Here is a 12,058-nt window from a genome sequence, read left to right as displayed (position 1 = left end):
AAAAAAAAATAGCTCTTGAATTGCATTCTTCCATTTCCATTGCCACAGTGGAATCATTGCATTTCTCCACTGGTCTCCCTGAGCATTTTCTCTAATCCAGATTCCACCCTGCAGTGTGCTTATTCTAAAACACTTACTTTAGGCCAGGCATGATGGCTCATGCCTGTAATCCCAGCATTTTGGGAGGCTGAGGCAACCAGGTTACTTGAGGTCGGGCATTTGAGATCAGCCTGGGCAACATCGCAAAACCCTGTCTCTATTAAAAATACAAAAATTAGCTGGGCACACGTCTGTAGTCCCAGATGCTCGGGAGGCGGAGGTGGGAGGACTGCTTGAGCCCAGGAGGTCGAGGTTGCAGTGAGCCATGATCGTGCCACTGCCCTCCAGCCTGGGTGACAAGAGTGAAACCCTGTCTCAAAAAACAAAACAAAACAAACTAAAAAACACACTTCCTTTGGTAACCATCCGTGGTCTCTGGGCAGGATAAAGTCCGAAATCTTCCTCTTAGCGTTTGATATCCCTCACAATCTGGTTCTAACCTCATGCTGTGTTCCAGCCGTACTTCATGGCATTAAGAAACTCCCCAAAAGTTGGAACAGGTCCGTTGAATAACCATTGAACACAGTGAAGTGTTAAGTGCTGAGGCCATATGCATGACTAAAACAGCATCCCGAGATGAGATTACAACCCAAGTGGGGAGGGAGGAGGGAGAAACAGACACACAAAGTGGGAACTGCGCTCAAGTCATGGCGGGCCCCTTATTGGAGGGGTTGACTTTATTCATTCACATTCCCTGTGCCGACCGTCTATATCAGCCCAGTGTCAGTTAAAGTTTGGATTGGTCAAAAGCAAATGCTTTAATTGTACACTTTTATTATAACTGTACATTTTCGATTATTTCTTTTTTATTTTATTTATTTATTTAGAGACGGAGTCTCGGTCACCCAGGCTGGAGTGCAGTGGCGTGATCTCAGCTCACTGCAGCCTCCACCTCCCAGGTTCAAGTGATTCTCCTGCCTCAGCCTCCCGAGTAGCTGGGATTATAGGCACCCACTACCACACCCAGCTAATTTTTGTATTTTTAGTGGAGACAGGGTTTCACCATGTTGGCCAGGCTGGTCTCAAATTCCTGAATTCGTGATCTGCCTGCCTCGGCCTCTCAAAATGTTGGGATTACAGGTGTCAGCCACCTCGCCCAGCCAGTTGTTTACTTTTTATTAATTTATTTTTGGAGAATGGGGTCTTGATATATTTCCCAAGCAGGTCTCGAACTCCTGGCTGGGTTCAAGTTATCCTCCCCTGTCTCCACCTGCTTTTTTTTTTTTTTTTTTTTTGAGACAGAGTTTTGTTCTTGTTGCCCAGGCTGGAGTGCAATGGTAGGATCTCGATTCACGGCAACCTCCGCCTCCCGGGTTCAAGCGATTCTCCTGCCTCAGCCTCCCGAGTAGCTAGGATTACAGCCATGCGCCACCACACCTGGCTAATTTTGGACTTTTAGTAGAGATGGGGTTTTTCCATATTGGTCAGACTGGTCTCGAACTCCCAACCTCAGGTGATCCGCCCGCCTCAGCCTCCCAAAGTGCTGGGATTACAGGCGTGAGCCACCATGCCTGGCCTGTCATTTTATTTTATTTTGCTTTATTTTTGAGACAGAGTCTTGATCTGTTGCCCAAGCTGGAGTGCAGTGGCGCAATCTTGGCTCACTGCCACCTCCACCTCCTGGGTTCAAGCGCTTCTCCTGTCTCAGACTCCCAAGTAGCTGGGATTACAGACATGTGCCACCACGCTGGGCTAATTTTTGTATTTTTAGTAGAGATGGGGTTTCACCATGTCGGCCAGGGTGGTCTCAAATTCCTGACCTCAGGTGATCTGCCCACCTTGGCTTCCCAAAGTGCTTGGATTACAAGTGTGAGCCACAGCACCTGGCTTGTTATTTTTTCAATAACAGAAAGTTGTCTGAAGACTCCATTAATGTTTTAAAGGCTTTCATTTCTCTTTCTGATTCTCTGCCTCCCCTCCTCAAAAGATCTTGAGGCAAAATACCAAAATTCAGGTAGTGAAACTGTAGTGGTCTTTGACACTCTGCTCTGAGTTCTCAGCTAAATTTTAAGATTACTCCCTTCAAATCACTTCTTCCCTCATATTCCATGGCAACGCGTACTGGATTATTGAAACCTTTTCCTAACTGGGCTTCCTGCCTTAGTCCACCCCAATGGTAGACCTTCTCGAAGATGAATGATAAGTGGATTTTCCTAATGTAATGTATTGCTTGCCTTGTTGCCTCCAGTCTTTTTTTTTTTTTTTTTTTTTTAGATGGAGTCTCGCTCTGTCGCACAGGCTGGAGTACAGTGGCATGATCTCGGCTCACTGCAACCTCCACCTCCTGGGTTCAAGTGATTCTCCTGCCTCAGCCTCCCGAGTAGCTGGGATTACAGGTGTGTGCCCAGCTAATTTTTGTATTTTTAGTAGAGATAGGGTTTCAGCATGTTGCCCAGGGTGGTCTTGAACTCCTGAGCTCAAATGATCTGCCTGCCTCAGCCTCCCAAAGTGCTGGGATTACAGGTGTGAGCCACCATGCCTGGCTTCCTCCAGTCTTTAGTGGCTCTCTACTCCTGACTCAATTAGGTTCAGGCTCTCATCAGTGTGGGCTCAGCCTACCTTCGAGCTTTTCTGCTTCTGCTTTGCTTTATTTATTTACTTACTTTGAGACAGGGTCTGGCTCAGACAGTCCTCCAGGCTAGAATGCACTGGCCGATCATAGCTCACTGCATCCTTGGTCTCCTGGGCTCAAGCGATCCTTCTTCCTCAGCCTCTCGAGTAGCTGGGACTTATAGGCACGCGCCACCACACCCCACTAATTTGTGTGTGTTTAAGACAGAGTCCTGCTCTGTCACATGGGCTGGAGTGCAGTGGCGTGATCTCAGCTCACTGCAACCTCCGCCTCCCGCATAGCTGGGATTGTAAGTGTGCACCACCATGCCCAGCTCATTTTTGTTTTTAGCAGAGATGGGGTTTCACAATGTTGGCCAAGCTGGTCTTGAACTCCTGGCCCCAAGCAGTCCGCCTGCCTCAGCCTCCCAAAGTGCTGGGATTACAGGTGTAATTTGGCCACCACACCTGGCCAAATTTTTGTTGTTTTTTGTAGACGGGGTCTCACTATGGTGCCTATGCTGGTCTGCTTTTCTTTATATGTGCAACTCAGAAAGCCTTAGCCAAGCAGTCCTTCCTAACTCAGGCAACAGAGATGATCTTCCCTGCTCTTATCTTTTAAACTCCTACTCATTCTTCACAGCTGGCTCAGGCAGGGTAGGGGATAAGGAAGGCCAGGAGTTTTTGAGTGACCGAGGCTGAGTGCTCTTGCCTGCAATGAGATTGTAATATCCTTGTATCATGAAGTCACAGTATAAAGCAAATAGATAACCTCGTCTACATTCTTGGCTCAGTTATTTTCCTTTTCCATTCCTTTAACATCTGTTGAACCAAGATGCTCTGTGTACTCCCACACATTCTAAAATTCACACAAATTGTAGTTTATGTAAAAATTTATTCGACCAAAATGTAGAAAAAGTGATACTATTACATATGATACAGTTGCAAGAATCTAAAGAAAAGTGTGGATTTGATTCCATTGCACAATTTGCTAGTGTATTTCCTGGGTAGTGTGGTGCTGAATAAATAGGAGTGGGGTGGTGGGGTGGGTAAGGGATTCAGATAAGCCAGACACAGGGTGATTTTTAGTCGGAATTGTAAACTTTACTCGGCCCCCACACGCTGCTGGGGAATGTGGAATGTTCCAGCTCTGAGATGTTAACTGAGAAAAGAGAAGTCAAACAAAGCCGATACGTGCAGCCCTGTCTACAGAATCCTTCATTATCCAGTTTAATCAGGAGTTTCTTGGTGTTTTATTAACTTGGTCCCAAAGAAGGAATTCAAGTCCTAGATAAGTAAATCTTCAATTTGCTATTCCCTGAAGTATGGAAATGAAGTTGGGCCAATTTTTAACCTCTGCTGCCAGAGAGGCCCTTTCTGCTAATAGATAGAAACGCTTTTGCTCAACTTATGAATGACTTGTAGTCTTTTGGATATGGCTGACCTGAATTGGACTGAACTCCACCATATTCCGGCTGAGTGGGTCATTACTGGAATGAGACATTTGCTCTTCAGAGAACAACTTTATTTTTATTTTATTTTTTTTCTTGAGATGGAGTCTCACTCTGTTGACCAGGCTGGAGTGCAGTGGTGCGATCTCGGCTCACTGCAACCTCCACTTCCTGGGTTCAAGTGATCCTCCTGCCTCAGCCTCCCGAGTAGATGAGACCACAGGCAGGTGTCACCATAATTTTTATATTTTTAGTAGAGACAGGGTTTCGCCATGTTGGCTGGGCTGGTCTCGAACTCCTGACCTCAAGTGATCTGGCCTCCCAAAGTGTTGGGATTACAGGCGAAAGCCACCGCGCCCGGCCAGAGAACTTTAGAATGAAGGCAATACACAAAAGAACATCACATCAAGGATCTATTCATTACCATCTATTAATTACTATATGTGGGTAATTATGACTATTACCCAAGCATTCTACGTTGATTGCTTAAGAGGATGTTTGTTCTGCATGGTGGAGTGTGGAGAAGGGCCAGGATTCTTAGGTTAATCTATCTGTGGTTTATGACTTCCCACAATAGCCACCCCCGGCCCCCACCAGCCCTTTTATTGGCTCTGGATGGAAAATCCCTACCCGTGTGATGGTCCCTATAGTTTGACCAACGGTTGACCCAAAAGGTTATGCTCTTCAGTGTTTTAAGTATATCCACGACTAGATATTGGGGTCTGTGGTCTTCAAAGTGTGGGGCTGCCTATTCTCCCAGGAACCAAGTGGCCTCTGTCTTAAGAAAGTATGCTTACTAGGAAATACCCTGCCTACCTTAGGAATAAATGCAACTCAAGGAAGAAATAAGAGAGCTGAAAAAGCTGGTGCCATTTGAAAAAAAAAAGGGAAGGAATGAGATTTAACTGGTGCTCAAAGCTTCTCCAATACAAAATATTTGGTCATGTAATTCATAATCTGCTTGACATTTCCAGCAAAGCGAAGATGGCAATAACAAAAGGAACTTCATACAAGAGAAAAGAAAGACCCACGGAGCTCCGGAGTTTCTGTTGGAACAAGACTCTTCTGTTTTGCTTATATACAGTTAAGTTCGTTTAGTGTCTGATCCAGTGTCTGATGTAAGCCCACGTTCTCTTCTTTGGCCTGGGCAAGTTTCTCTGGTGAGGGTTAAGAGCAGGGGGAAAGATAAATTAATAAGCATCTTTGTTAAATGAAAGAAAAAAAAAGATTTCTTTTTTTTTTTTCTTCTTGAGACAGGGTCTCACTCTGTCACCCAGGCTGGAGTGCAGTGGCATGATCTTGGCTCACTGCAACCTCTGCCTCCCAGGCTCAAGCAATTCTCCTGCCTCAGCCTCCCGAGTAGCTGGGATTACACGCGCGCGCCACCACCACCCGGTTAATTTTTGTGTTTTTAGTAGAGATGGGGTTTCACCATGTTAGCCAGGCTGGTCTCGAACTCCTGACCTCAAAGTGATCCACCCACCTCAGCCTCCTAAAGGGCTGGGATTACAGGTATGAGCCACCATGCCCAGCACCCCCCAAAAAATTTCTAAACCTGAAACTGCCAGGGTGAAAGTCGCAACAGAGAAAGTACTTTTTTTTTTTTTTTTTGAGACAGGGTCTCACTCTGTTGTCCAGGCTGAAGTGCAGTGGCATAATCACGAATCACCGACCGCAGCCTTGACCTCCCTGGGCTCAGGTGATCCTTCCACCTCAGTCTCCCGTGTAGCTGGGGACTGCAGGTGCGTGCCACCAGCTGGTCAATTTTTGCATTTTTTTCTAGAGACAGGGTCTCACCATGTTACCCAGGCTGGTCTCGAGGTCCTGGGCTCAAGGAATCCATCCACTCAGCCTCCCAAAGTGCTGGGATTACAGGTGGGTTATAGCCACCATGCCTGTCCAGTACTTTGTATTTTTAATTACAGCAGAACATCACAGAATACGAAGGAACAAGCACCAAATTTGGGAGTCACAGTTGTAAGATAAAATGCAGGGTGCCCAGTTAAATTGAATTTCAGATAAACCACAAATAATATTTTAGTGTAAGTATATCCCAAATGTTGCATGAGATATACTTATGCATGAGATATGATTAAAAAATTATTCATTGCTGGTTGGGCACAGTGGCTCACGCCTGTAATCCCAGCACTTTGGGAGGCTGAGGCGGGTGGATCACGAGGTCAGGAGATCAAGACCATCCTGGCTAACATGGTGAAATCCCATCTCTACTAAAAATACAAAAAAAATTAGCCAGGCATGGTGGTGGGCACCTGTAGTCCCAGCTACTCGGGAGGCTGAGGCAGGAGAATGGTGTGAACCCGGGAGGCAGAGCTTGCAGTGAGCCGAGATCATGCCACTGAACTCCAGCCTGGGAGACAGAGCGAGACTCCGTCCCAGTAAAAAAAAAAAAAAAAGATTATTCATTGCTTTTCTGAAATTCAGATTTAAGTTGGTGTCCTGTATTTTTCCTTGTGAACTCTGGTAACCCTAGAGTCAGAATACCTGGACTTAAGCCCCAGTTGTATCACTGAAGTAAGCATCTAACCCTCCTAGATCTGTTTTCCCCATCTGTCAAATGGGGGTAACGATATCAATGTGTGGTGTGGGAGTAATGATGAGGAATAAATGCGGAATACTTCAGAACCTATGACGTGCTACATGAAGAAAAGATTTCAGTCCTAGATATGCATGGCTTAATATAAATTTCCACCCAAGTGCTAATTAAGTAGCCCCTGAGCCTTTGGTAGTTACATCTAATCCTGTAACCCATCTTTCCTTGGGAGCTGCTGGGAATGGCTGTTTAAATTACATGCGTAATTGTGTAACTGTCTATGTATCCAGAGGAATGGAGACAAACCCCAGGTAAATGCGGTATGATTGAAATTTAAGCCATTCTACAGGCATGTTATTAAGTGTGTGAGCTGATTAAACAATTTAAAAAAGAAAGGGAGAGGGAAAAAAGATGGCATTTAGAGTTATGCATGACAGAGCACGAGAGAGAACTTAGTTTGCAATAAGTGATGGCTGATAAGGGACAAGGTCAAGACTCACTAAAATGCTGGGGGAAAGCAAAATGCCTCACAAAATGTGATATGATCAGCCTGGAAATTTACAGAAAGAAAAAATGACTGCAGAAGATGGCAGCCTTTCTTATTTATTTATTTATAAACAGGGTCTTGCTCTGTTGCCCAGGCTGGAGTACAGTGGCATGATCATAGCTCACTGAAGCCTTGACCTCCTGGGCTCAAGTGATCCTCCTACCTTAACCTCCCAAGTAGCTGGGACTACAAGGGCGTGCCACTATACCCAGTCAATTCTTGTATTTTTAGTAGAGATGGGCCCGGGTAGTTTTTGCATGTTGCCCAAGCTGGTCTCACGCAATCCACCCACCTTGGCCTCCCAAAGTGCTGGGATTACTGGCATGAGCCACCATGGATCACCTGATACAAGGAGTTTGAGACCAGCCTGGCCAACATGGCGGAACGCCATCTCTACTAAAAATACAAAAAATTAGCTGGGTGTGGTGGTGCATACCTGTAATCCCAGCTACTTGGGAGGCTGACGCAGGAGAATCACTTGAACCCGGGAGGCGGAGGTTGCAGTGAGCCAAGATTGCGCCACTGCACTCCAGCCTGGGCGACAGAGTGGGACTCCATCACACACACACACACACACACACACACACACACACACACACACACACGTCAAGTGACTATGACCTGGACTCCATCTCACACACACACACACACACACACACAGTCAAGTGACTATGAGACTATGACCTGGGATGATTCCATCAGACAGATCAGCGACCTGGGTCTATCCAGTCTGGGTGAGTAGAAGTTAATTGAATGCTGACTATGTTGTCATGAGCCAGTTTCTCCATTATCTCATTTAATCCTCATAACAGAGATATCACCTTTATTTTGTGGAAAAGCTAAGCAGCTTGTTCACGTTGGCATGGTTAAAGCAGCAGAGCGAGGATTTAAAACCCTGGTCTCTTTATTTTCTCTCTCTTTAGTTAAAAAAACTTTTAAAATAAAATATTATTATGAATAATTTTAGAGACAGGGTTCTTGCCATGTTGCCCAGGTTGGTCTCAAACTCCCGAGCTCAAGTGACCCGTCTGCCTTGGCCTTCCAAAGTGCTGGGATTACAGGTGTGAGCCACTGCACCGGGCCTTAAACCCTGGTCTCTTGACTACAAATCCTGACTTTGCTTCATCTTGTCACTTGGATGCTCTAGCATCTATTTTGTTATTAGGTCTGAGATAAAATGACTTTCCCTGAAAGTGTTAACTGCCCTTGAGAATCACTGACAAGACTCACAGACTATCAACAGATAGTGTAGACCTCCATAGCACTAATCTCTTTTTTTTTTTGTTTGAGGCGGCGTCTCGCTCTGTCACCCAGGCTGGAGTACAGTGGCGCGATCTCGGCTCACTGCAACCTCCGCCTCCCAGGTTCAAGCGATTGATTCTCCCACCTCGGCCTCCCGAGTAGCTGGGATTACAGGCCCCCACGACCACGCCCGGCTAGTTTTTGCATTTTTAGTAGACACAGGGTTTTACCATGTTGACCAGGTTGGTCCCGAACTCCTGACCTCAAGTGACCCGCCCGCCTTGGCCTCCCAAAGTGTTGGGATTATAGGCGTGAGCCACCGCGCCTGGCCATAGCATTAATCTCTGAAATTCCACTTATGTGCTTAGTTAGGTAGACTAACTGGATAGACAGGCTGCATAGTTACTTTAAAGGGTGGAGTTCAGAAATGTCTGGAAAAATTCCAGGGACAAATACACAGACTCCAAACAAAAACCAGCCCCCTACACAGTCTGTAATCTTTCCAAGGGCATATATATGGCAGTGTGTGAGGGGAATGGTTTTTGCAGAAGTTCAGGATGGATGGCAGTCAGGAGCAGTGAGAGGCTGAGGGTGGAAAGGTGTAGGTAGTTTAGGGGAGGTGCATTTTGGAGGAATGAATGAATAGAGAGAGTAATGGGGTCAGAGCTTCCCGCCTGTACAAAAAAAAAAAAAAAATAGGATGAGGAATAACAACGGATACTGAAAATTCAGGATCTAGTTGGAGATTTTCATGCTATTCCCAGGTTCAAGGGGTAGTCTGGAAGATGTGGCCTGGACATCTAAATGTCAATTATCTGTGATAATTTGAGGTGGTAGTGGTGGTAGGATGCAGGCGAGAACTGGATGGACTATTTGAAATTTGGATCATCTCTGATAAATTGCTGTGTTTTCGATCATTAGAAAAGCATAGCCTGGGTCAGGCGTAGTAGCTCAAGCCTGTAATCCCAGCACTTTGGGAGGCCCGGGTGGGTGGATCACCTGAGGTCAGAGATTCGAAACCAGCCTGGCCAACATGGTGAAACCCCGTCTCTACCAAAAATACAAAATTAGCCAGGCGTGGTGGCGCATGCCTGTAATCCCAGCTACTTGGGAGGCTGAGGAAGGAGAATCACTTGAACCCAGGAGGCGGAGGTTGCAGTGAGCAGAGATGGTGCCACTACACTCTAGCCTGGGCAACAAGGGTGAAACCCCCGTCTCAAAAAAAAAAAAAAAAAAAAAAGCAAAGCATAGCCTGGGTCAGGCGCAGTGGCTCACACCTGTAATCCTAGCACTTTGGGAAGCTGAGATGGGTGGATCAGCTGAGGCCAGGAGTTTGAGACCAGCCTAGCCAACATGGTGAAACACCATCTCTACTGAAAGTACAAAACTTAGCTGAGTGTGGTGGTGTGCGACTGTAATCCCAGCTACTCGGGACGCTGAGACATGAGAATCACTTGAACCCAGGAGGCGGAGGTTGCAGTGAGCCAAGATGGCGCCATTGCACTCCAGCATGGGCAACAGAGTAAGACACTGTCTCAAAAAAAAAAAAAAAGAAAAAGCGTGACCTTGTTTTCTCTATAACCCTCACGTAGGAAAAAGTATGACCTTTTAATACCCACAGGTCAACCTTAAGAACTATTCTAAACTAAAGCAAGGTTCCTGTTATAACTCACTCAAATATGAAGGAAGATTGATGTTAGTGTCTCAGGCAGTTTTGGAATTCGGGAAAGAATTCTAAATTCACTTCTTCTGATGTCACAACACTTTCCCTGTTCATGGGAGGCCTGTTCCCTCCTTGTGCAGTCAGTTTTCCAAGGGCAGGGCGTGGAGGTGAACTTCCTCCCAGGACTGGGAGCTAGATGAACAGTGAAGAACAAAGCTACGGGAAGCTCCAGTAACTACCCTCACAGTGTAACACAGAGAAAAGACACAAGAAAAGGAGGAAATGGAGATCAAAATGTCATTGCCGCTATTTGAATCTGTAGCTCGAGCCCCATTCAAGGGAAGCCTCATTTTCGACACAGGCTTGTTCGTTTTTTCCAAATCCCTTTTGACTCTTAAGCTGCCTAAGCGGTTTATAAGGATGAGTCTCCATTCACAACAATTTCTATTTAAGGAAAAGTCACTGGGGCTGGGCGCGGTGGCTCATGCCTGTAATTGCAGCACACTGGGAGGGGGAGGTGGGCAGATTGCCTGAGCCCAGGAGTTCGAGACCAGCCTGGGCAACATAGCGAGACCTTCCCGCTTCTACAAAAAAGTACAGGCCGGGCGCGGTGGCTCAAGCCTGTAATCCCAGCACTTTGGGAGGCCGAGGCGGGTGGATCACGAGGTCAGGAGATCGAGACCATCCTGGCTAACATGGTGAAACCCCGTCTCTACTAAAAATACAAAAAACTAGCCGGGTGTGGTGGCGGGCGCCTGTAGTCCCAGCTACTCGGAGGCTGAGGCGGGAGAATGGCGTGAACCCGGGAGGCGGAGCTTGCAGTGAGCCGAGATCGCGCCACTGCACTCCAGCCTGGGCGACACAGCGAGACTCCGTCTCAAAAAAAAAAAAAAAAAAAAAAGTACAAAAATTAGCCTTGTGTGGTGGTGCACACCTGTAGTCCCAGCTACTTGGGAGGTCGAGGTGGGAGGATAGCTTTAGCCCTATAGGTGGAGGTTGCAGTGAACTATGGTGGTGCCACTGCACTCCAGCCTGGGTGACAAAGCGAGACCCTGTCTCGAAACAAAAAAAACAAAACCAAACAAAAAAACTACTGGCATGCAGATACTGTTAGCTAACAGCGGTATCTGAGAACACATGCCTAGCTTGCTTTTGTTTTCACGTCTTCAGAAAAGCATCCTGTAGGCATAATTTTCTTTTTGTAATAAGCTTTTCATTTGTGAGTGAGAGAGGCTGACCACCCACTTTTTGTTTCAGGCTATGGTTAAGGGCACACAGCTACAGCTCAAAGGCGGCAAGTGGAGAAAATGAGAATGAGGGGGTGTGAAGAGGAGGACTGCCCGTCTTTATTTCGGTCGTAGAGTCACAGACACATCAGAAGAAGGCTCTGACGTTTAAACCAGGAGGCAGGCCCCCGGAGCTCCTAGCCACCGGAGCTCCTAGAAGCCCACAGGGGCATAGGAGGCACCACGTGAGAAGGACAGAGGGCAGCGACCTGGCTGCCTCTCAGAGAGAGGTCATGTCGTTGAGAGCGTGGTCCAGTTCCTCGCTGATAGCTTTGTACTTGAGCTTCTGAGCGTATAACTCATCTAGAGGGCGGAGGTCCCCGGGGAGACAGTTCAGAAGAAGAAGTACAGGGGACAGAAGGCAAGGGTCGGAATGGAGTGCCACAGATGAACCGCAGGAGGAAGAAAAAAAAAATGTGAGCGAACAAAGCACAGACTAGGAGAAAGTCGAGTTCCATGTGAAACAGATGAAGAAAACCAAAGATGTATGGAGTGATTTCTAAGTGGTTTGAGGTTCTGCAGGGGGATTAGCCACAATGAAGCTTCAAAACAGTGGTAACCAGAAGTGATGGAGCTTCCCCCCACCAGTCCCCATCCCCCAGTTTATTTCGGATTTCCAATGACGTCACCCTGTCCAAAGGTCGTATTTTGGAATGGGGCATTTTCCCT

General features: G+C 46.7%; 1 protein-coding gene across 6 annotated transcripts in view; it reads right to left on the bottom strand.

Annotated features, from left to right (window-relative positions):
* Positions 1-3,524: 3,524 nt before the first annotated feature.
* LOC105493839 (tropomyosin 4) overlaps positions 3,525-12,058 on the bottom strand; it is a 36,141-nt gene continuing 27,607 nt past the window's right edge. For 4 of the 6 annotated variants that reach the window (XM_071086165.1, XM_071086167.1, XM_071086168.1 and 1 more), the window contains one exon: positions 3,525-5,257. In XM_071086165.1, the coding sequence (XP_070942266.1) occupies positions 5,175-5,257 (83 nt within the window). In that variant the 3' untranslated portion in view covers positions 3,525-5,174. Of the gene's footprint in view, positions 5,258-11,427; positions 11,693-12,058 lie in introns of those variants that run through there. The other 2 variants (XM_071086166.1, XM_071086169.1) reach the window with 1 other exon arrangement.

The sequence above is a fragment of the Macaca nemestrina genome, chromosome 20 (genome assembly GCF_043159975.1).
Source record: "Macaca nemestrina isolate mMacNem1 chromosome 20, mMacNem.hap1, whole genome shotgun sequence".
Taxonomy (NCBI): domain Eukaryota; kingdom Metazoa; phylum Chordata; class Mammalia; order Primates; family Cercopithecidae; genus Macaca; species Macaca nemestrina.
The sequence above is the reverse complement of the archived record's forward strand: the minus strand, read 5'-3'. Positions and strand labels throughout refer to the sequence as shown.